This window comes from Neolamprologus brichardi, chromosome 22 (assembly GCF_056152115.1).
Source record: "Neolamprologus brichardi isolate AB-2024 chromosome 22, ASM5615211v1, whole genome shotgun sequence".
Taxonomy (NCBI): Eukaryota; Metazoa; Chordata; class Actinopteri; order Cichliformes; family Cichlidae; genus Neolamprologus; species Neolamprologus brichardi.
The window spans coordinates 22,488,306-22,511,248 of NC_142124.1; the positions used below are offsets into that span (position 1 = coordinate 22,488,306).

The 22,943-nt window shown below is 40.4% G+C and overlaps 1 protein-coding gene across 11 annotated transcripts in view; it reads left to right on the forward strand.

Annotated features, from left to right (window-relative positions):
- Positions 1-22,943, forward strand: part of adgrb2 (adhesion G protein-coupled receptor B2) — a 250,724-nt gene that overhangs the window by 130,485 nt on the left and 97,296 nt on the right. For 10 of the 11 annotated variants that reach the window (XM_087835569.1, XM_087835574.1, XM_087835578.1 and 7 more), the window contains exons 5-12: positions 7,574-7,738; positions 8,122-8,286; positions 9,560-9,661; positions 15,291-15,397; positions 17,250-17,444; positions 17,936-18,004; positions 18,499-18,607; positions 19,846-19,992. In XM_087835569.1, coding sequence (XP_087691695.1) covers positions 7,574-7,738; positions 8,122-8,286; positions 9,560-9,661; positions 15,291-15,397; positions 17,250-17,444; positions 17,936-18,004; positions 18,499-18,607; positions 19,846-19,992 — 1,059 coding nt within the window. Of the gene's footprint in view, positions 1-9; positions 172-7,573; positions 7,739-8,121; positions 8,287-9,559; positions 9,662-15,290; positions 15,398-17,249; positions 17,445-17,935; positions 18,005-18,498; positions 18,608-19,845; positions 19,993-22,943 lie in introns of all 11 variants that reach the window. The other variant, XM_087835579.1, reaches the window with a different exon arrangement.

Below are 22,943 nucleotides of genomic sequence, written 5' to 3' on the forward strand. Positions count from 1 at the left end.
TGTTCGCAGTGCATGGGCTGTGGGAGGAATGGTCGTCATGGAGTCTGTGCTCTGTGACCTGTGGGCGGGGCTCCAGGACACGAACCAGGAAGTGCATGGACGGCAGCGGGGCTGTAGCTTGTGGACGGCCTGAGGTTCAGACCAAACTCTGCAACATAGCAGTGTGTCCTGGTTAGTACCATCCCCATTAACATGATACACCAAGCCTCTCTCGCTCTCTTGCTGTATTAAACTTGACATTTTTTTTCCCTCTTCAAAGTTGCAAAAGTAGAACATTACCACATCACTGTCATAGCTCCTGAATTTCCATCCACTTGCCTGCATAGTTCATGTTCGTCTAACTGACCAAATGTCTCTCTTCGATTAAATCAAGCCAAAGTCTGCTTTGACATCATCAAAGCATCTAAATGGGAACAAACTGCTCAACTGTGATAGCACTGTGGATTTGTGGAGGCAATGTGTTTGTATTAGTTAACCACTTTGATTCAAAGTAAAATATCTCAGCTACTCAAAATACTGAATGGATCTTTCTGGCATTTTGTGTCCTTGACTTTGGTGATTGTTTTTTTTTCTCTGGAATGCCTCCAAGCCTTGAGTGACAGTTGTGGTCTTGAATAAAACATCCTTACAAATCTTAAATGGAATATCCTGAAATTTGGTGCAGAAATTTATGTCACCCGCATTTACACAACTCACAGTTTTTCAGAAGGCAGAGAGTACTTTGTGATGAAGTTCTGAAAGTTAATACGCTTCTCTCAGCATCAGTTGCTAAACTACCGCCCCTGTCCCACAGGTCTAAAGATTAGTATGTAACCATTCGGCAACCATCAGTGCATATTTCATGACCAGTTGTCAAGTGGTTGCTTTAGGTTGCTAGCAGTCATTAGAAATTGATTGCAGTTGATTGCTGCACCAATTGCTTCCTTGGTGGTTGCTTTGGTTACCAACAGGTCGATGCAATTGCTAGTAGTTTCTATCAAACATGCCAACTTGTCTGAAAACTATGGGTGACTGCTGCAATCTGCGAGCTAACAAAGCACCACAAAGAGGTTTATGATGCAGTACTCTATTTGTAACAAGCTGTCACGTGCCAACAGCTAGCAACCACCAGCAATCACTTGTCAGCTAGTTGGGGATTTTTCCTAAAATTAGACATTACTAGGAGGGCAGTGCCAGCTTGTGGAAATGAGGCCTAACATGGTAAACAATTTAAAAGGTCTGCTGAGGAGTAGCATGCTCAAAATGTCTTTGTTTGCATGCTAGCGTGCTGACCATCATGTTTTGCTCCTCTGAGCATCACAGTGACTGTGAGTATTAGTCTTGCTTTAACCAACACTTTTTCATAGAAATTCTGTTTGTAATTGAATTTACGTGCAATGCTGTCACAAAGTTAATTGTATTCAGAGGCAGTTTTGTTTTGAATGTACAGCAGGGAATGTATGCACTGTATTAAAGTCGACTGGAGGCGGTTGGATTGATATTTTGGTGGATTAATTTGATTGTCAGTTAACATACTGAATGATTTGCACATCGCTAAAAGTAGAGATTTCAGTTCTGTCTACGTCTGTGGTTATCCATGGGAATTAAGTCCACATTTCCTTTCAAACTTTCCCTTATAGAACCGTAGACTAGAAGTCTGCGTTGGACCGGTGTGCTTCTTCCACGGCTGACTAAGTTTAGATCACCGAACAACCCGACCGTGTAACTCTTCTATAATTGTCTCTAAAACTATCTATTAAAACTACACTTTGTCAAAAACAGTTAAGACAGCATTTCGGCCCCAGCTAATAGGGCTGTTAAGGATAATCTGGCACAGACTGTCCAGTAGAAACATCTTCATTGGGTTGCCAGTGGAGTGAAGCTGGATTCTCCAGCAACTGAAGCCCTATTGCAGCACACTCTGAAAAAAACAGTGGGACAAGATAGGAGCAATAATTTCTGTAACCTGTCACACTACAGGCTGTACCTTTGCCAGTACCTTTGTCAACTGAGACGTAAATATGTAAAAATAGGCTGTAGGTAAACTTTGGTTATGCATATTGTCTCTGTGCAGTTTTAATTTTCTATTCCAAGTGTCCCCTTTAGGGGAAAAAACACTTTGGAAACACCGACATTAAAAATGAATATTAATTTCAGCGATTAAATTTGCTCTGGCTTTTTGTTTCAGACTTTAAATGGATTCTGTGTTGGAGTAAAGGAATTAATGGATACACAGACATTAAAACATAAGACAGTTTATAACAAAAATGCTGTCAGCTTTCTGAATAATAACCTTTTTCTTCCTGAATTAATTTCAATCCAAGTGAGAGTGTGTTTGCTTAGTGTGTAATCACTCACAGCCTGAGCAATTATCACAGTGTAAGTGCTTTTCATTTAAGACTGCTAAGGCAAAGAATTCTGTATCACTGTCCCCTGGACTTTGAATCCACATGCCTTTACATTTATGTGAGTGATACTGGAGCTAGAACCTTTTCATTCCTGCATCCTAAACAATATTTTTTGGATATTTACTTGTTTTTTTCTCTCTTTGTTTTCAAAAGCAGAGGTTTTGCAAGGTTAATATTTAAATAAAACAAACTGTCCCCCTTGCCAGACAAAGAGGCTGCAAAGTTAAAAAGAAGGAACAGGGAGACATCGTAATCTAAAGTATGGCCTCCAGGATGTTTTGCCAAGCTGTTTTGGGAACAGTGATGGAAAGAGAGGGTTTGGGAGAAAGGGTGTCTTCCTGCGAGGCCTTAAGGAAATCTTTGTGTATGTGAATGTGAGAATCTATCACAACAGATTCAGCCTGCTTTTTGGAGTTCAAAGTCAATGGTCCTTTGAAATCATGAATACCAGCATAGGCCTTTTGGCACAAACAACCATGCATACAGAATAGAGCTTTGATGGATTGTGTGTGTGCGTGTGTGTGTGTGTGCGTGCGTGCATGCATGCGTGCCTGTGCACATGTGGGTGCATAGTTGTGTGTTTCCCTCGATAATTTGATCTCACTGCAAACCATATACTTAATTCTCACGCTATGTGCTGTTGCATGTCCTGTTGTGTTTATGCTACAGTATATTAAACCAATTTCTTACCTCTTCACAGTGGCTTGTCACTTAGGCAGTCACATGCTAAGCTAAGCTTACATATCAAACAAGTGCATACATATGTGGGCAGAACTGCAAATGTAAATGTGGCAGCTGTTGCATCATATGAAGACAATCAACGGGGTATTATTAAAGTCAGCAGACATTTTCATGGAAGTAATTCATTTGGTCATATCAGACTTTTTTGAGCTAACATCAAGTACTAAAAAAAACCTGTGTAGGCAGAGAGCTGGCTGGAAATTGCCTTTAAGTTCTTTGACACCTCCTTTTCTTTTTCACAACGTTAACAGTTCAGTTCATAGCCAAACATATGCTGGGATTAATTGCTATGTCTTAATTACAGGCAAATTGATAGTTTCTCTCTTTGGCAAGAGCTCCCTCTTAACAGAGAGCTGCCATCCAGCTTTTTTAGTATCAGTGCCGATAAGCTGATTGTGCTTTGTGCTTTAACACAAAGCTGAGATATATACGATAGCAATCCTTACAAAGAAGTAACAGTTCGACAGAAAGACACGGACGGTCTGAAAATGTGTTGGTGTTTGTGTTGTTTTCTTTTTTAAATGTTGTTTTAGAAATGTAACACTTCCATTAATCAGAGCAAATTCTAAAAACATCACATTTGCAATGCTTTTCTAGGTCACACTTTATTTCCTTTATGTCATCTCCGCAACACAATGCAGACCCACGCCCGTTGGAACACAGTACAAGTGTCGCCTGGCGTGATTGACCACTTTACCAAGGAGAGCTGGCAATGCCTTCTCACTTGGGATAGCCAGACAAATACATTTACAGCACTGTACTTCACTTTCTCTGCTGCTTAATGCCCCGGAGTGTAGAATGTGTGACTCGATATATCATTTCGAGCAAAGAGTTCTCACTTCGAATTGTAATTCGTGTTAATACAGAGACAGAAGAAGTCCATACACAACAGATAGATATATCTACTTGTCCGCTGCAGTAGTTAAAAATACGTTTTCTGCCTATCAAATATTATAGAAGCTTTACACAGTGAGCCATTTCTTTATATTTTGTTAGGAGAATGAGAAATATGTGGGGCAATTTATTGAAGCGTGTACAAAAATACATGGAACAAACAGAGTTTATACAATTATAATGAGCTTGAAAGTCAGTATTTTGCATGGCCACCTTTATTATTCAGTACAGTCTGAACTCTGTTAGCCAAGCGTTCTTGTAATTTCTTTAGGTAGCATCCAGGAATAGTTGATGGTGGTTCAAAATCTGACCATACTTTTCTGCTTTCCTAATTCCATCAGCTTTTTTTTTTTACAAGACCCCCAACATTACTGACTGTAATGCAGCCACAAACCATGACAGAGTTGCCACTGTGTTTTAAACATGGTTCTAGATAATCAGTGCTCCCATTTCTCCCCTCGTCCTAAGTGTATTGACAATGAACTAAACTGAACTTCACTCTATAAGACCAATGATTTTTAGTCCAGTTCTGCTGAAATTCAGTGTATCTCATTGAAAGCTTCTTGACACTTCTTATTTCATCCTCCACTTGTTTAGTTTCCTCAATTTTTTAAGGACACGCTGCGCACCATACCAAGATATGTCTGTTAAGGTTCTCAATTATCCAGGTCATCATAGTCTCAGGAGCTTGTAATGTTCAAATAATTATAAAACGTGGAGTTTACGCTGAAGCAGAGCGTAAGGTGTTCCAAGTGTTCCATTTCTTTCCAAGCTCCTTACACCATACCGAGATGTGTATGTTTTCATATAATGACTGAATCGCCCTGCTGGTGCAAAAATGTTATCTTTGGTATTTTTTTTATAGATTTTATGCTACTGTAACACACTACTAGGGATGGGTATCGTTTAGGTTTTATCCGATACCAGTACCAAACCGGTACTTTTGAAACGGTGCCGGTGCTTAAACGGTGTTCAAACCGGTGCTTAAAGAATGGAGAACACAAAATTGGTCCAAAAACCTCTCATGTTCAGCTGTTTTTTTGTAAAAAGATAACAATGTTAGCCTTTTCTGCAGCTATAGGGGATTTATGGCATCACTCTTGGCTGGAAGCAGTGCTTAATCAATGGAAAAAACACAAACTTTGTCCAAAAACCTCTCATGTTTAACTGTTTTCCACTTTTTCTTTGGTCATTTTAGCCTTTTTGGCCAGGGTGAAGTTAGTATCTGCCATCAAACAAGAAGACAGCCGCATGTAGCTACGACTGTGTTTGCTAGTTCACCTTACATGCATTAATGTAATAACGTGGTTAGCCTACTCAACGTAAAAATTACACACGGACAACATTAAGCTACTCACGCAGAGAAGAACGGCTGCTGCTGCCATCATCATCCTCATCATTTCTGCTACACTGGCAGGTCTAGGGGCCAGGACTCTCCTCTTCGGGTTTTTGGGGGATGTTGCTAACTCCGGGTCAGATAACAGGCAACCCACGCGCAGTAGATGTGCCATAATGGCACCGGATACCGGTACCCATCCCTACACACTACTAGTAAAAAAGTGACTAAACATAGCATTTAAAAAAAGGTCTTTGTTAAGTTTTCTCTTAGACAAAAAACTGGTTTAACCGTCTTGAGTTCGGGGCCTTCTTATTCTTGAATCATTTATCGGCCCCTGTTAACTAATGCTCACCAAACAAACTCTTGAACTATAACGTATAATGTTTTACTAGAGCTGACTAAACCTGTCATTAAATATGATATATTTTAAAGCTACTTTTTCATTTTCTGTTTAGATCATTTTCTACATACTAATAAGCATTGGTACTAGAGTGCAGTTTAGTCAGAAGAGCTCAGAAAAAGCTATGCAGTGTACTTTCCCAGGGCTAAATGCGGTTGCTTGGGTCCGTGTTTTATTCTGTATCCTTATGTAATCTGTAGGGAGTGAAACAGAGCTAAAAGAAAATATTAGATTTAGTTAAGTGGCCAGAAACGCCACCTCAGTATGAATGCTAATGCGACTGTCTGTCTCCTGGATGTGTAAATACCGCCTTGTTTGATAGCGCGCACACCTTATCTAATTTCTTAGCTGATAATGTCAGTTTAGCCTTAACGGTTTATTTTAGTGTCCAAAATTGTCTCAAAAACCAATTAATGTGACAGTTTTAGCAGGCAGCAGTTAAATCATTACACATCATTAAGAATTCAAATTTGTGCAAAAGCACAGCTCAGGTCCTTCAATAATTCCAGCTGGAGGCAACACATTATTGTTTTACATAAGTGACACTGTCGCCAACAAAAGGAGGCATTGATTTATTACTCCATTTCAATTATTATTTTTCAGGATTGTGTGTGCTTGTGTGAAAGAAGTGGTAAAGCATTTGTTTAGAAAATAGCAATTGACTATTCCGTGCAATTAAATGCGGCGTAAACCGAACAGAATTAATGTGACAGTGTAACAATAAAAACCTAGTTAAATTGGCTCCTTCATGCTGCTGCTGCTGCAGGTAAAACAAATGCCCAGATATTATCTGTTTAGGACAATTTAACTGCAGTAATAATACAGTTGAACACAACCTTTTGTTAAACAGCTAGAAACTAGCATATTGTCAGAGAAGATTTTGGCAGTCGCTTTTGTGATTGAATTTTCTGAAATTGTAGCGCTTTGACAAGTGTCTCTGCATTCAGAAACATAAAGGAACATGGCTACAGGCTAGTAATTGGCTCCTCTGTCAGTTCTTTTTCGCTTTATTACAAAGATTTCTAATCAAAAAAGTGTTTTATTTATTTATTTTTTCTGCGACACAGATCTTCAAAGTTGAATCTATAGCTCTCTTTGAAGACGATAACGTGCCAAAAAAAAATCTTATCTGCTTGTTTGGGGTTTGGTTAATGTCATTTTATTGTATTTGAATATTTCATCTGACAACTCAATTACTCCCAAGCAACACTTCCTTTTCTAGCACCCATTAGAATGGACAGCAGGGGCTTTGATTACATCGATGCGTGTCGTCAGGCTTCGGTTAAGCTGTCCGACAGGCAGTACTTCATTGTATTTGAATTATTATTATTTCTATCTGTTTCCGCACAAACACCAGTCAATAGTAGGAATGCATTCTCTTTTTAATAATACTGTGGGTGAAAATCCAACCAAATGGACTTTGTGTGAACTCTTTTAAAACAAAGCGTGGAAGAAATTGCATTCAGCTTTTTTTAGGTTTTTTTGTAACAGTTTGAAATATTTAAAATGTCCATTAAAATGGGAGTTGCACTGTGTTTGTTTGTTGCTATTTATGGGAAGCGAAATAGCTTCTGTAATTTATTTGCTGTTCATCCTAACTCATTGTATATTCTATTCAGCCTGCTCACTTTATCTGCCTTGTCTTTTTCCTCCCTCTCTTCCTCTGTACCTTCCTTTCCACTGACAATCATTGTCTTTTTTTTCCATCTCTTTTTTTTTTCATTTCTGATTCCTCTTTAAAAATCTTCATCCCTTCACCCTCGTGCATGCTCCCGTGTCTCTTTATCTTCTCGGATCTGTCTCCCGCTCCAGTGGAGGGCCAGTGGTCAGACTGGGGGCCTTGGTCGAAATGCAGCGTGACTTGTGACACAGGGACCGAGCAGAGGCAGAGGCGCTGTAGCCCATCGGTGCACGGCTGGGCTGAATGCAAAGGCCCCCATCAGGAGAGCAGAGAATGCACCAACCCTTCGTGCTCCGGTAACACAAATTAGTATTCACAGTCACATGCTCTCAGATGGCATTATGCAAACACAGAACATGCATTATCTAAAGGCATCCACACGGTTGTTTTTCTGATTCATATTCCACACATGAGTAATTATTGGGTTGGGACCTAATTTGGCTTATGAGTCTGTTTCGACAGGAGCCCCAGAGAACAAAAATACTAGTGTGTTTAATGAGCCTGGGCCCGAGAATGGGCTCGTATTGACTTAATTTCTCACACTAATAAAACAGCTTTAGACTTGTAAGTTAAATTTACTACTTCATTCATAACTGTCATTTCTTTTTCTTTTTTTTTTCTTTTGCCATGCATTGCGGTACTTCCATCTTCACTGGTGGCGCTCTTCCTCTTGCGCTAGGTGGAGGTAACTGGGGCAGCTGGAACCACTGGAGTCTCTGCAGCAAGACGTGTGACTCTGGATGGCAGCGACGCATCAGGATGTGCGAGGGCACTGGATTGCAAGGCTACCCCTGCGATGGCTTAGGAGAGGAGGTCCGGTCGTGTAATGAGAAAAAGTGCCCTGGTCAGTAGCTTGAGTGTGCGTTACAGACAGAGGGCTTCAGTATAATCTGTATAACCGTTTCATGCCCTAGTTTTTGTCTTTTGCATTTTCCCTTTGTTTTTACGATGATTTTGTGGTATTTTTGAAGTTTAAAAGAGTGCGTGTGTGTGCCAAAATTGCACTTGCACACTACCTATCGAGCAGAATGGAAGCAATTCCAAGAGATTAACAGCATACCCAAAAGCTACCTTCGCACTTTTAGAGCTCTTCACATCCTTTTCTGTCCTTTGCCTGTCTTCATGTCAGTTCACATACCCGTCCGTCTTCACCTCTTCATTGATTTTGCATTTTTCCCTTGTATTGCCTTCTTTTTATCCTCTCTCTATATCTGTGAGTTATTTGCTTTCTCCTTATATCTCTCCTGTTTAACATTTTTTTTCAAAGCACTAATCTCCCTTACTCTTTGTCTCTCACTTGCTTTATTTCCTTCTATGTTTCTCTCCCCGGTGGAGGGCAGGATGTTCAATGGTCCGCTTGGTGCTATTTGTCAGTGTCAGCCATTGCAGGAAACACTGTGGTTTTTAATAAGTATGACTCCTGACTGAAGCTGTGCATGTGTGTTGGTATATATATATATATATATATATGCAAGTATATTTTCAGTGCGTGTCACTTGTGTTAGCACTGAGACTTGACGGGTTGCAAATGATAAACTTTTGAGTGGAGGCTCCATCATGACCTCTTTGTTTTTCGTAGCTCTAAAGCTTTTTTTACACTAGACGAGGATCTTGTCTGTTGGCATTGCAGGGGGAACATCACACATTTTCTCCTTCTTCGCTCTTCGCTCTCCGTCCCTCTTCATCTCTCTGCATCTGCCTCTGCCAACCCTAGTGTGCCCCCTTGGAATATCTTCAGAGCACCCAGCTCCCCCTCCCCCTGCCTGTTTTTTCATCATGGTTATGAAAGAGAGGGAGGGGTGGAAAACAGATGAATAAAAAGAGGGGGTAAGATGAAGAGGGAATGAGATACTGTACTGAGGCAATGACACCGACAGAGAGCTCTGAGAATGTACAAGGGAATAAGATTGGGAGCTGCTCCAGGAGAACATTGATTTGAATCGTGGCTTTTTTTGTGCTTTGCTTCTGTCTGTCTCCCTTTTTTTTATTTCTTCTGGTTCGGCGTGTGTGTGCGTGCGAGTGCGTGTTTGTGCGCGTGGTGATTTTTTTTTCTGTTCTCCTACTAGGCTTGACTTCATTTCGCTTTTTTTCTATGTGTTTCTCACCTTCTTATATAGCGCCTCATGAGATATGCAAAGACGAGCATCTCCTCTCGATGTCATGGAAGAGAGCCTCAGCTGGAGAAACTGTCTACAACAAATGTCCAACGAATGCTACTGGTCAGTCACATTGCATGCTTTTAGCTAATAAAGCACTCAACTCAAAGCAGAAGAAATTTTGTGAAATTATGTCACAGCAACCAAAACAGTGAAAAAAGTTATTCAGTAAAATAAAATCCAAACATTATAAAACAAACAGGTTAAGATAAATGTTGTATAGAGATGAGGTGGTAAAGATTTCACGTGTCTGTCCTTGTGGCAGCCGAGTTGAAACAGATGAGTACGTGTTCAACTGCATGTCTAGTATGTGGTGTAGTGGATGGTCAGGATCCATTAATTATCCACAGCCAGTCAAAACCATCCACAGTCATTTGGATGACCTCTTCATCAGGTGATGAAGGAATCCAGACAATGTGTTGATTTAAACCAGATTAAAACAGAACAGTGACAATGTGGATATAATCCAAGAAAAAGCAACTCAGAAACACCTCCTTGCACCAACATCTGTGGGATTACGCCACATTTCAATCACAACTGGTGCAATGCCCCCACGTTTCATCTCAGCTCAGAATAACATTCCTGTCCACCTAAAAAGTCCTGAAGTGAGGTACGGTCACGCTGTGGTGTGGGAAGTTTGAGATCGCCTAGTTTGTCCTTATTATTGCCCAATCACCAATGAAACCACCCTCATTTCCTCTGTAGCTTCACCAGGATTACATGGCTCAGTCCAGGCAGTAATACGAGCTGGTTAAGATTTGGGAGCTGTGCAACAGGCTGCCAAGCAGCATCGTGACAAGGGGGGGAAAAAAAGTATATTGCAATCACAACTTTCTTTACACAACTCAAGTACCAGAACTGTTACAAAAATGTCCAAGCGAGAAGCTTAAAGAAATCTCCAGTAGGAGCAACAGAAGTTTGTTAGTATCACGAACATGTGAGCATGTTGTTTTTAGCAATGGTAAAGTTGCAGCAGAAGAACAGAGACTGGCTACTTAATGGGGAAAAAAAATCTATGGGATGATTAACTTTGGAAGTTTGTGAGCCTCATGTACATACAGTAGCACTTCCTGATTAGGAAAGGCAGAGCTACAGTCAAAGCAATATCTGCTAAAGCTCTTACTGTAACACAGGGCTGGCAACTCTCTATGCATGTGGTATGAGACACATACTTTTACCTTCTTTCTCAAGGTTGCTCACTGCCTGGAGAAATGTCATGGAAAAATAAGGAGAAACTTCAAAGTCAGCTTTTTGTGATTTAAAAAAAAAAAAAATCTGGCTTGTTCCAAATTCCCCATCGTCACAGGTCTATAAGTCAAAATAGCTCATTCTCTTGATTGACCAGGTTTACACAGACCTGTTTGTGAGGCAGATGTGTGCATAATGATGCAAAGTAAGGGGATTGGTAAGTCATATTTGATCTTTTTACAAATAAATACAGATGAGTTGTCACAAAACCATTATTAGACCAATAAAAAAGGGCTCATTTACAAACTAATTGTGGCTACAGTCAACCAAAGCGCCTTGAACGTCATCAGAACTCTCCTCAACCAGATGTCAGCCTGAGTTCTGCCTGCGATCAGATCTAGGTTCACAGGATGGAGAGGCTAATACTGAGTCAGTTTAAGGCTTTGAATTTCAGCTTTGAGGTCTTCTTTATTGGAGACAAGTCTCTGATCTCCAATGTCATACCAGATATCCAGACTCTTTTCAGGGGTCAGAGCAGCATTTACGTTTTTCTCCTAGAAGTCAGAAATAAAGAACATTCAACATCCCAAATGGATGAATGAGGCTCTGAGATACACCGCTGATAATCCTGGATCTGGTCCTCTGGTTATTGGTAAAGCTTTCTGGAAGACATCTGACGTCTTTCTAGTCCAGGATTCATACAGCTCAAACATCTGCTCCTTGACGTGCTCAGGGGGAAACCAATCCTCCATCAACACTGGGAGGGAGTGAATTGTCCTGCGTTATCTGTCATGTTTTTGATAAGGAGAATGTCGACGACAAGTGATGAATCTCCTGTGTTCCTCGTTTTTCTTTTCTGATCAGCTGCTTCTTTGCTTATATTGATGTTCCAGATTTTTCCTCAAGCTGCTCTAGAGATGTGTCACAGCTTTGCAGGTGTTACAGCGGAGCTTTTTTCTGGGTCTTCAGAGTTACTGCACAAATGAGCACACACAGATTTAGCGGTTGTTGCTGGTCAAGCTGTGACGTGTTGCCCAGCTGGTTGAGCCACAGCTAAATGAGCAGAAAGAAAGGATCTTTGTACCAGCTCACTGCTGATGAAACTCTAGGGTTCAGCTCTCTCTAGGTTAAACGATTTGTTTAGGATCACTTGGAGTGATTCTAAACAGAGGTATGAACCAGCTGGACCAAAGACCGAAGACTGAAGATTGTACCATCTCATGTTTTGGACGCATGTTCATACGATGTTTTTCTAGCCACGCTGACATGTCAAAGCACTTGAAACAGTGTACCAATCTTATTCATCAACAGAGCAATAAATACATAAAGTACAAGCTGTATATATGTACACTAATGAAACAACATAAATCACTTCATGCATACAGGTGTCTGTGAATCATGCGAATCAGAATATTATATTAATCCTTGAGGAAATTATGTAAATACAGACTTTAACATGGTTAAGGCAGACTTAAAGCAGAGTGATTTTACAGTGGCTTGCAAAAGTATTTGGCCCCCTTGAACTTTTCCACATTTTGTCACATTACAGCCACAAACGTGAATCAATATTATTGGAATTCCACGTGAAAGACCAATACAAAGCGATGTACACGTGAAAAGTGGAACAAAAATCATACATGATTCCAAACATTTTTTACAAATAAATAACTGCAAAGTGGGGTGTGCGTAATTATTCATCCCCCTTTGGTCTGAGTGCAGTCAGTTGCCCATAGACATTGCCTGATGAGTGCTAATGACTAAACAGAGTGCACCTGTGTGTAATCTAATGTCAGTACAAATACAGCTGCTCTGTGACGGCCTCAGAGGTTGTCTAAGAGAACATTGGGAGCAACAACACCATGAAGTCCAAAGAACACACCAGACAGGTCAGGGATAAAGTTATTGAGAAATTTAAAGCAAACTTAGGCCAAAAAAAGATTTCCCAAGCCTTGAACACCCACGGAGCACTGTTCAAGCGATCATTCAGAAATAAAAGGAGTATGGCACAACTGTAAACCTACCAAGACAAGGCCGTCCACCTAAACTCACAGGCCGGAGAAGGAGAGCGCTGATCAGGAATGCAGCCAAGAGGCCCATGGTGACTCTGGACGAGCTGCAGAGATCTACAGCTCAGGTGGGGGAATCTGCCCATAGGACAACTATTAGTCGTGCACTGCACAAAGTTGGCCTTTATGGAAGAGTGGCAAGAAGAAAGCCATTGTTAAAAGAAAACCATAAGAAGTCCCATTTGCAGTTTGCCACAAGCTATGTGGGGGACACAGCAAACATGTGGAAGAAAGTGCTCTGGTCAGATGAGACCAAAATGGAACTTTTTGGCCAAAATGCAAAACGCTATGTGTGGCGGGAAACTAACACTGCACATCACTCTGACCACACCATCCCCACTGTCAAATATGGTGGTGGCAGCATCATGCTCTGGGGGTACTTCTCTTCAGCAGGGACAGGGAAGCTGGTCAGAGTTGATGGGAAGATGGATGGAGCCAAATACAGGGTAATCTTGGAAGAAAACCTCTTGGAGTCTGCAAAAGACTTGAGACTGGGGCGGAGCAGCAGGACAACGACCCTAAACATAAAGCCAGAGCAACAATGGAATGGTTTAAAACAAAACATATCCATGTGTTAGAATGGCCCAGTCAAAGTCCAGATCTAAATCCAATCGAGAATCTGTGGCAAGATCTGAAAACTGCTGTTCACAAACGCTGTCCATCTAATCTGACTGAGCTGGAGCTGTTTTGCAAAGAGGAATGGGCAAGGATTTCAGTCTCTAGATGTGCAAAGCTGGTAGAGACATACCCTAAAAGACTGGCAGCTGTAATTGCAGCAAAAGGTGGTTCTACAAAGTACTGACTCAGGGGGCTGAATAAGCACACCCCACTTTTCAGTTATTTATTTGTAAAAAATGTTTGGAATCATGTATGATTTTCGTTCCACTTCTCACGTGTACTCCACTTTGTGTTGGTCTTTCACGTGGAATTCCAATAAAATTGATTCATGTTTGTGGCTGTAATGTGACAAAATGTGGGAAAGTTCAAGGGGGCCGAATACTTTTGCAAGCCACTGTATATGTTTTCCTAATTCAATATAAGAGAAAAGAATACGTTTGAAGGGAGTAATATGTACTATAGTATAACTAAAAAGTTGGATCTTTTTTCATTATTAAATACTAAGTGGGACAGCTGGACTATTTAAAGGACTAGTTCACATAAATGATTAAGGTTGGCTATATTCCTAAAAATCCGCTGCAGTTGACGCCGATCCCATAAACTCCAGCTGATAGACAGCATAGTAGTTTGGAAGATTATTAACATTAGATGACATGAACATAATGTGTATGTAGCTGAATATGTCCAACAAAAGTTGTGCTCTTGTGATTTGTTTGGTTAGTTATTCAGTTGCAAACCAGTGAGCTTTTAACTTCAACAGGCCTTTAGTGCAGGCAAAGGAACAGTTGACTGTCAGGTGTCAAGTGTCTGGCAAATTCACTGCAACAGAATGCCAATCATATGAAAAAGATGGTAAAATAGACAAGATTATAGGCTAATCAGAATAAATTGCTCTGCTTGCATCCCTGTGTTTGAAATAAATTTGCTCTAGTGGGTGTACTTGTGCCTCAGCAATAATAAATGGCATTGCTCTTTTGAGTTTTGATAGAAAGAGGCAGTCGTAACATTCTTAACACATACGTTATCCACCAAGTGCCTTTAATTTATACAGCACTCATGTCTCATTTGAATGCAGTCAAACCATATCGCTGTTATTTCAGTCTAAACTGAGAGTTGCCCGATTATTGCCAAAGAGGAGTACAAACTTTGACACGTGCAAGTCGAGTGCAGGTGTGGTTCGAGAGGTCTGCTGCATAAAGACATTTTTCCACATCTTTTTAGGGAAGTCAAAACATGTCTGAACGAGTTAGTCCGCTAACACTGAGCCTTAATTAAATATAATAGTCTTATTTAAGATCAAATTAACATTCTTTAACTTATCTCAGTTACCATGGCAATGACAAAAAAAGAGGGCGTAAAGGACTTGTTTATATTTATTTTTCAAAAGGTACTTTGGCAGCTTTCACTGGTTTGCCTTGTGCCTGCCAGCCTAGAATCACCAGAAGGTGTAAATTGCCAAATACTGCTACAAACAAAATATTTTGTAGTTTTTACAATCCTGCATAATATTTCACTCCAGCACATGAATAGATGTGACCTTGGGTTTTAGCTTTTTCATTAGTAGCAATATTATGCATTCTGATATTTCCGTATAGCTATTAAAATACATTGAGCAGACGCCCTCTGTATTACTCCTGTCTGTGTGATGAATTGGCCTACTTCTCGGCGTCAGAATACAAATAACATATTTATGTGTTTTGTGGCCATATTGGTTTTTGGAAGTTTGAAAAAGCATACCGTATTCAGAGTGTGGTGTAGATAATGTTTGGTGTTTGTTGCATTCTGTATTAACTACGTGCCTCTCTCTCATCTCTTTCTAGGATCTGCTAGTCGTCGTTGTATGCTGGACAATAATGGAGTTGCTTTCTGGGGTCCTCCGAGCTTCGCCAGATGCATCTCACTTGAATATAGATATTTACATTTATCTGTAAGTAATGTCAAATGAGTACAATAAAATGAACAATTGATAAAAAAAAAAAAAAAAATGATGGACAAGAGAAAAAAAAGCAGAAAAGATGCCATTTAAGCCAGTTACAGTGCATCCGGAAAGTATTCAAAGCACTTTACAGCCTTATTCCAGACTGGATTACATTCATTTTTCCACTTCAAAATTCTGCTTGAATTCTTTTGGAAATTCACTAAAAATAAAAACAAAAATAGCAAAAGTTCAGAAGTATTCACAGACTTTGCCTTACACTCAAAACTGAGTATCCTGTTTCCGCTGATCGTCTGTTAAATGTTTCTGCAACTTGACTGGAGTCCATCTGTGGTAAATTCAGTTGATTGGACATGATTTGAAAAGGCCCACACGTGTCTGTATAACGTCCCATAGTTGACAGTGCATGTCACATCTGGAGAAAACCAGGCACTGCCCATCACCATGTCAATAACATCCCTACAGTGAAGCATGGTGGTGGTAGCATGCTGTGGGGATGTTTTTCAGCACCAGGAACAGAAAGACTAGTCAGGGTAGAGGGAAAGGTGAATGAAGCAATCTACAGAGACGTTCAAGAGCACTCTGGACCTCGGACTTGAGTGAAGGTTCATCTTCCAACAGGACAGCACACAGCTAAGATAACAGCCAAAGCCTGGACTTGAACCCAATTGAACATCTCTGAAGATGTGTGCCGATGCTCCCCATCCAACCTGATGGAACTTGAGAAGTTCTGCAATGAATGGTGTGCCAGGCTTGTAGCACCATACTCTAAAAGACTTAAAGCTGTAATTATTAAGTATTGGGAAAAGGGTACGGATACTTATGTTATGTTTTAGTTTGTTATTTCTAATACATTTGCAAGAATTTCAAGCAAACTTTTTTCACTTTGGCATTATGGGGTATTGTGTGTAGAATTTTAAGGGACAAAATGAATTTAATGGAATAATGCTGTAATATGACAAACTGTGGAACAAGTGAAGCGCTGTGAATACTTTCCAGATGCACTCGAGTTGCTTCATCTGCTTAGTGAAACATGTTTTTCAAGTTCTTCGCTATCTGTTCTTCTCTTTTGTTTTTGTTTTTATCTCTAATGTACCTTTCTTTAACTGCCCTAAAAAAAAGTTTTCTCAAAATTGCAGAGTGTTTTTACCCAAGACTCGCTGCTATCTCTAATTAGCTTTTCCAGAGCTTTGTGCGCACACTTATCAATTAATGAACAGAGCTAATGAATGTGTTCATCAGCGAAACTGTTTTCCTGCTCCGTGAACTTCAACCTTTTCCATCTTCTCGATGATGGCGGAAGGAGATGGGGGTCAGGGATCGTGCATGACAGAGCTGATTGCACTGTTAGCTTCTGTTCCAACCTTTCATTAATACCAGGAGTCAGTAATTAATTTTCTGTGTTTGCTGTGATGTTCTGTTCCCCCAGCTTCTTTCTCTTCCTCCCTCCCTCACTCTCTTTCTCTTTGCCTCACACGCACCGACTATCTTTTTGTATCTCTTTCTCTGAAGTGATGAGATCCAGTTTCTGTCTGAAAGTGCTGCTAGGCTTCGATTTGCTTGCCTATTTTAAGCACAAGCAAACACACACACGCACATACACAAAAACAGAAAAAAATCCAACCATATACATATATACTCCCGTCTTGAAATATCCCAGTCGGCTCATATCCAAAACATTCCTGTGATTTCTTTGTCAAAAACACAATCTCGGGTGTGCTGTTTCTGTTTTTCTGCTACGTAGTTTGAGTAACACCATGTGCAACAGCAAAGGGTTTACCTGTAATCATGAGACAGGAAAAAAAAAAACTTCTAAAAATCTCCTTTTTTTAATGCATTTTAGTTACGAGAGCATCTCGCGAAGGGTCAGAGGACCCTGGCTGGGGAGGGCATGTCTCAGATCGTACGGAGTCTCCTGGAGCTCTTGCAGAGAAGGAGCTACTACAGTGGCGACCTTCTCTTTTCCACGGAGATCCTGCGAAATGTGACGGACACCTTCAAAAGAGCAACCTACATCCCAGCTCCCGACGACGTGCAGGTAGGCAAAGCGTCTCGGCATTCGCCCGGAGCCTTCTAAAGTCACCAACCATGACATAAATACATAAATAAATAAATAAATCTCACACAAACACACACACACACAGAGTCACTTACAACAAAATTTATTCCATCCGCAGCTTCACTTTCTACTGCACAGGGTGTGCATAACAATTAACTACAGCTGCACAGTTGCTATGGCCTCACAGGGCGGATTTTTTTTTTTAGCAGCATTTTTCTTTTTCCAGTGCCTGTAAGCGAGCAAAATGTTCCCGTCTCAGTCGATCATTTCACAGACGTTATTATTTATGACTTACAATATGCCTGTGTACAGCAAATGAATGAACCAGACATGATTGAGAATAAGAGGCAGTATTGCTGCAGTGCTAACCACAGCAAGGTTATCAGTAGTTATTTGATATCCAGGAAATAACTGCCTGATGGTCTGGCTTCAACAACTGAGCACATCCTTTTTTATTTCTTTTTATCTAGAAATTCTTCCAGATTGTCAGCCACATGTTGGACATTGAAAATTTAGAAAAATGGGAGGACGCTCACCAGGTAAGACTCTGCATTTATGTGGATGTCTGGTACTTTATGTCCTCGTGTGCGCTTCTGTGCACCTCCCTATCATCACAACTGACTGTCTGCTTCACCGAGTGTCATAAATAGATCTTTTTGTAAATGTTTATGTGTGGTGATGGAAAATGGGTTTGATTCTACCTATTATTAATGTTTCTTTGAGTTTTAAAAATGCACAATAGCCTTTGTAGTCTTTGTGCAAGCTTTGTATGTGACCCAGTGTGGTACCCCTGCAGCGGATTGTGTTTGCTTGCCATCTGGATATAATAATTTTAAGAAAAAAGCCAAATATAATATTATAAACCATGTGATTAGGATTTACAGCCCGGGAACACATTCGGTAGTTGAGGTAATGCAGTGAGTAAAAAGGTATCAGTGGTTGAGACGTGTCTCATAGAAGATGGTTGGCTGTGGGTTATAATTGCACTTATGACATCCTTCCGTTCATCTTTCTATCATCGTGCTGTCCACAGATCGCTCCCGGTGCTGCTTTGCTGATGAGGATATTGGAAGATTTCATTCACCTCATTGGAGAGGCCCAGAAGCCTTTTCAGAGTTTTCTAGTGGTTACCAACAACCTCAGTAAGGCCCACTCATTGCTGTCAGATCACACGGCTTCACAGGAGCAGATGAAAGATTCTTTGTACACAAACATCTGGACGACTTACAGTACTGCGCAAAAGTCTTGAGCGGCTTAACATATATAGTTGATGAATCAACCAAAGGTCCAGATGTATCTCTCAGGTCCTGTGTCGGGTCTTTGCTGGATTTTTTTTCTTATTTTTGAAGGACATGACTTTCAGATACTGGTAATTTTTTCTGTAGATAGTTTTTACCCTGAGTTTGACATTCATACCATAGGTGCATCTACTAAAACTCTCAGATGAGTTTGAATCCCAGTGACCTCATGGTGAATGTCAGACGTGAACTTTTCTGACAATCACCTATGATTTTTAGAAAAGTTTCCAAAAGTTTCTAAAAATTCCAATAATTCTGAATTTAACTACATATGACCAGCACATCAACTTTCAAAGATATTTATATATATTTTGTGAAATTGCTTTTATAGTTTTTTAGATTTATACTAGAGGAGCATCTACTGGGAAGCTGAGGGGTAGCATTGGTGGCTGCCAGTATTTTAGGCTAATCAGTTCTTCTTTTGTAGTCCACTTACCCAGTTAGGACACTTGGCACTTCATCCTGAGAAATGGCAAGCATTTGGTAGATAGGTTTTTGGGAATCACCTTGCTGGTTGTAAAAGTACTATTTTATTAAAGTCAAACTGTATTATTGCTGCCATTTTTCATAGATTCGGCTACAGAAATTGGAACAAATGATGAGCTGCTGGTAGCAAAGGGCCTAAAGAATTTAAAATGGGTTCTCTTTTATGTGCAGACACAACTCTGGCTCATTTCTTAAGTTAGGTACTCTTTTTATTTTTGAATGATGGTCAGTGTTAAGTGGTTTAACAGACAAAAAATAAGTGTTCCTCTATATATGCTCAGGTAAAAGGACCGAGCTGAAAATGAGTATTTCAAGAAATTCTTGCTCTGAAGAAGCAAAATGGCTCAAGACATTTGCACAGTAATGTATTTCATCGTAGTTAGAATTTTTGTATCCAAGGATTGATTTCAATCTGTTTCCAATAATTCAGAATTTAAACACATGACCAGCACGTTGACTTTTAACAGTGTATTTTTTTGTGACGTTTTCTTTATTGTTTTTGGCTGATTTTTTTCTTTTAACCAGCACTCTTTGTTTATTTTCCTAGTGTCATGCCTAAGTGAATTTTCATGTGGGTTTTGTTTTCATTTGTCCAGTGGTAACCATTCAGAGAGAACCAGTGTCAGCAGTTTCCAGCGATATCAACTTCCCCATGAAGGGCCGGAGGGGCATGAAGGACTGGGCCCGAACAGCGGAAGATAAGCTCTACATCCCGAAAGAGGTTTTCACCATCCCACCTGAAGGTAAGAAAAAGAGGAAATGTGGTTTGTCTACTGACCAAGGTTGATCTAATCTTTTAGGTTGCCAGTTTCAGCTCATAAACACAACATGTATGTATTTCTGTGTTTGGCTTTTTTCTATAAAAAAGATGGGAAACACAAGGTTAGGAAGGCTTTCATAGTCTATTCTTAACCATAAAGTACATATGCTGTAGTTGTAATTCTTGCTCCCTCTCTTAAATCTTTGATATATTAAAAGAACCAACTCATGGTTTCCTAATCTAAGGTCAGATCAGCTCGGCAAGTAGAGGTTCCCCTGTGTGAATTCTCATACTCAGAGATGTTTCTCACTGAAGCAGAAGGTTTCTCAGGGGCGTTAAAGGGTAGTGCTGAGAAGGATTTGGACTGTAAAGAGGCCCTAGAGGGCTTCTCAAGAAGATGCCAGTCTTTCATCTGTGAAGAAGTGTGTTGCTTCCCCTTGAGAGCATTGAGTCTCATACAATTTTCAAAATCCATTCACTTTGAGCAGCGCAAGAATGTTGACTGCGTTTAGTCGTAGCTACATTTTTTTCGTGCAGTTTCAAGCAAACACAAATGGCGAGAGTTAAAAAAGGAGGAGAAACTATATAGATGATCCCAGAATAGATGGAAGCTAAATTTGTAAAGGAGAAAGAAAAATGATGTTAAATAGTAATGGTTTGAAGTAGAAATGAGAAATACAGAGGCAGATGCTATCCTCTACGAACAAAGGCAAAGGTCGCTTCCCACAGGAAATTACACTGGCAGAGTTTCAGTCAGGCATCCCCGTCCCCTACCTAAATTAAAGTTCAGAGAGACTGCAGGCCAAGAGGGCAGAGCTTCCTCTGACCTCTGACTTGCACTGATGGCACAAACTCCCTTTGATTGGCGCTCAAGACATCCTGTATACTAACCTCAGGGCACGTCACCTCTGATGTTTTATTGTGCACCATGTATTGTGCTTATTCTAAACCACCTAGCATCTAGCCTTCTACAAGCCTATTATGCGCATTTTTATGGAACAGGGAATTCAGATATCTCAACGGTTGAATAGCAGGTTTTAAGCTGGATCGGTTTAACGCCATTGCTTTTCAAAGTTTTCGCCTTGCCTGCACTCCATGTTGTGTTTTTCGAACTTACTTTCCTTACTTTATGCCCTTTTTCCTCCAATCCTGTTCTTTTTTCTTGTCCATTATCCTTATTGTTTGTCGTGTTGAATGTTTTGTCTCTTGCAGGGCTTATTGTGCCATAAAAGTGACCAGCTGCATTACAGTTACACTGCGATATTCAGTACACGCAATTGGCATTTTAGCATACACTATTTGGTAAATTGTTTCATCCAAACCGCATATAGCTTTATGAGTTAGGACATTATTAGTACTCTTTGCCCTGTGGGAACTCTGCCACTTCCCATTGGCAGTTCATGAGTTGAGGTCCTCAGTTGATTGCTATCGGTTTGTTTGGTTCATTTACCCTGTAATGAGAGCCTATCTCAGATGGACAGCTTAAACATGCTCATAAAGCCCTATTGGCACCGTTGTGTCTGTAAGTGCGCACGCCAGCGCACGCACGCACAGCCAATAGATAGGTTCATGAATCGCTTCAGTGGGCAAAGGCTGGGACTGTTCTTCACTGATTTTCGAGGTGACAAACTTCCACTTTCCCTCTCTCTCTCCACTGTCTCTTTTTCTCTTGCCATCGCACGAACATGCAGCGCACTCTGTCTCGCAGCCATGTACACACATCGATCCAAACATACAAGTCAGCAATGGCTTCATATTTCAAATACACCATTGGTGGTTCATGCTCATGGTTATGAGTTGTTAACTTTTAACTCATCAGCCACCTCCTTTGCTGTTTTACTTCTGATGATTCTCCCTTTCAGTGTGTGAGATGGAGCTGGAAATTCGGTGATTCATTGAGCATCAATTGGGGCTGACGCCTGAGTTGTTAACCTGAGTTGACATCGTCAGAAACACACTTCCACACTCTCTTAAAGACTGTGATATGTTAGGAAATGTTTCGTTTATTTAAAAAAAATATACCTGTATTTCTCATAAATGCAGGCATCTTTACTCTTTACTGCGAACTGTACTCGCACCACCTCTTTTGTAGATATAATAACAAGTGGTCACACACACGAAGTATATCGGTGTATGTGGTTTGAATTAAAGTAAATACTGTAAAGTAACTGCCATTGCGCTAACTGGATTAGGGATTTACAGGCATGCTCAATGAACTCATTGCTGTAGCGAGTTGTCCCATGGATTATTATGAACACAAGTCATACTTTAAACATCTAGATTAGAGTAAACAGACGAGGGGCTAAATCACAAACACACAACGGATAGAGATAGAGACAGAGAGGTCAGGACTATTCATAGAGACGGTGGTCTCATAGGAAACTGGTGGTCTTTTTGCAGTCTTTTTCCTTAGTTGACAGAAACTTGGAGTGGGAATTAGTAATTATACACTTGGGAACACAGTTGAATAGATGATTCCAGTGTTCAATCTGCAGGAAATTATTTTGCAGACTTGTAAACATTTTCATCCAGAGAACATGTCATTGTTCCAGCTGAAAATTGACAGGAATAGGCCTATGGTGGCTTGGCAAGAAAAAGTAGTTAAAAGATGTAAAAAGGTATGAAAGGTGCTACAATTTGTGATGCCAACCAATAATAAACACTAGCTCTGCTCATTTTCCTTGGCCAACTGTTTGCCAGAATTACAGTGGTAACCGTTCTAGGCAGCTGCTTCCTGTGGGTATTTTTGGGACTTTGAACCAAGGTAGCTCATCACTGCATTGCACAATTGCCAGAAAAGCCTTTTTCCACAAAAGTTCAGTGTGGTTCTTTCTGGAAATACTTTATCCAGGCAGTGTCCTTATTATCTAAACCGTACACAGTTTCCAGTAGGCAGAAAACATGGCACCTATAATTACAAGCTGGAAATACACC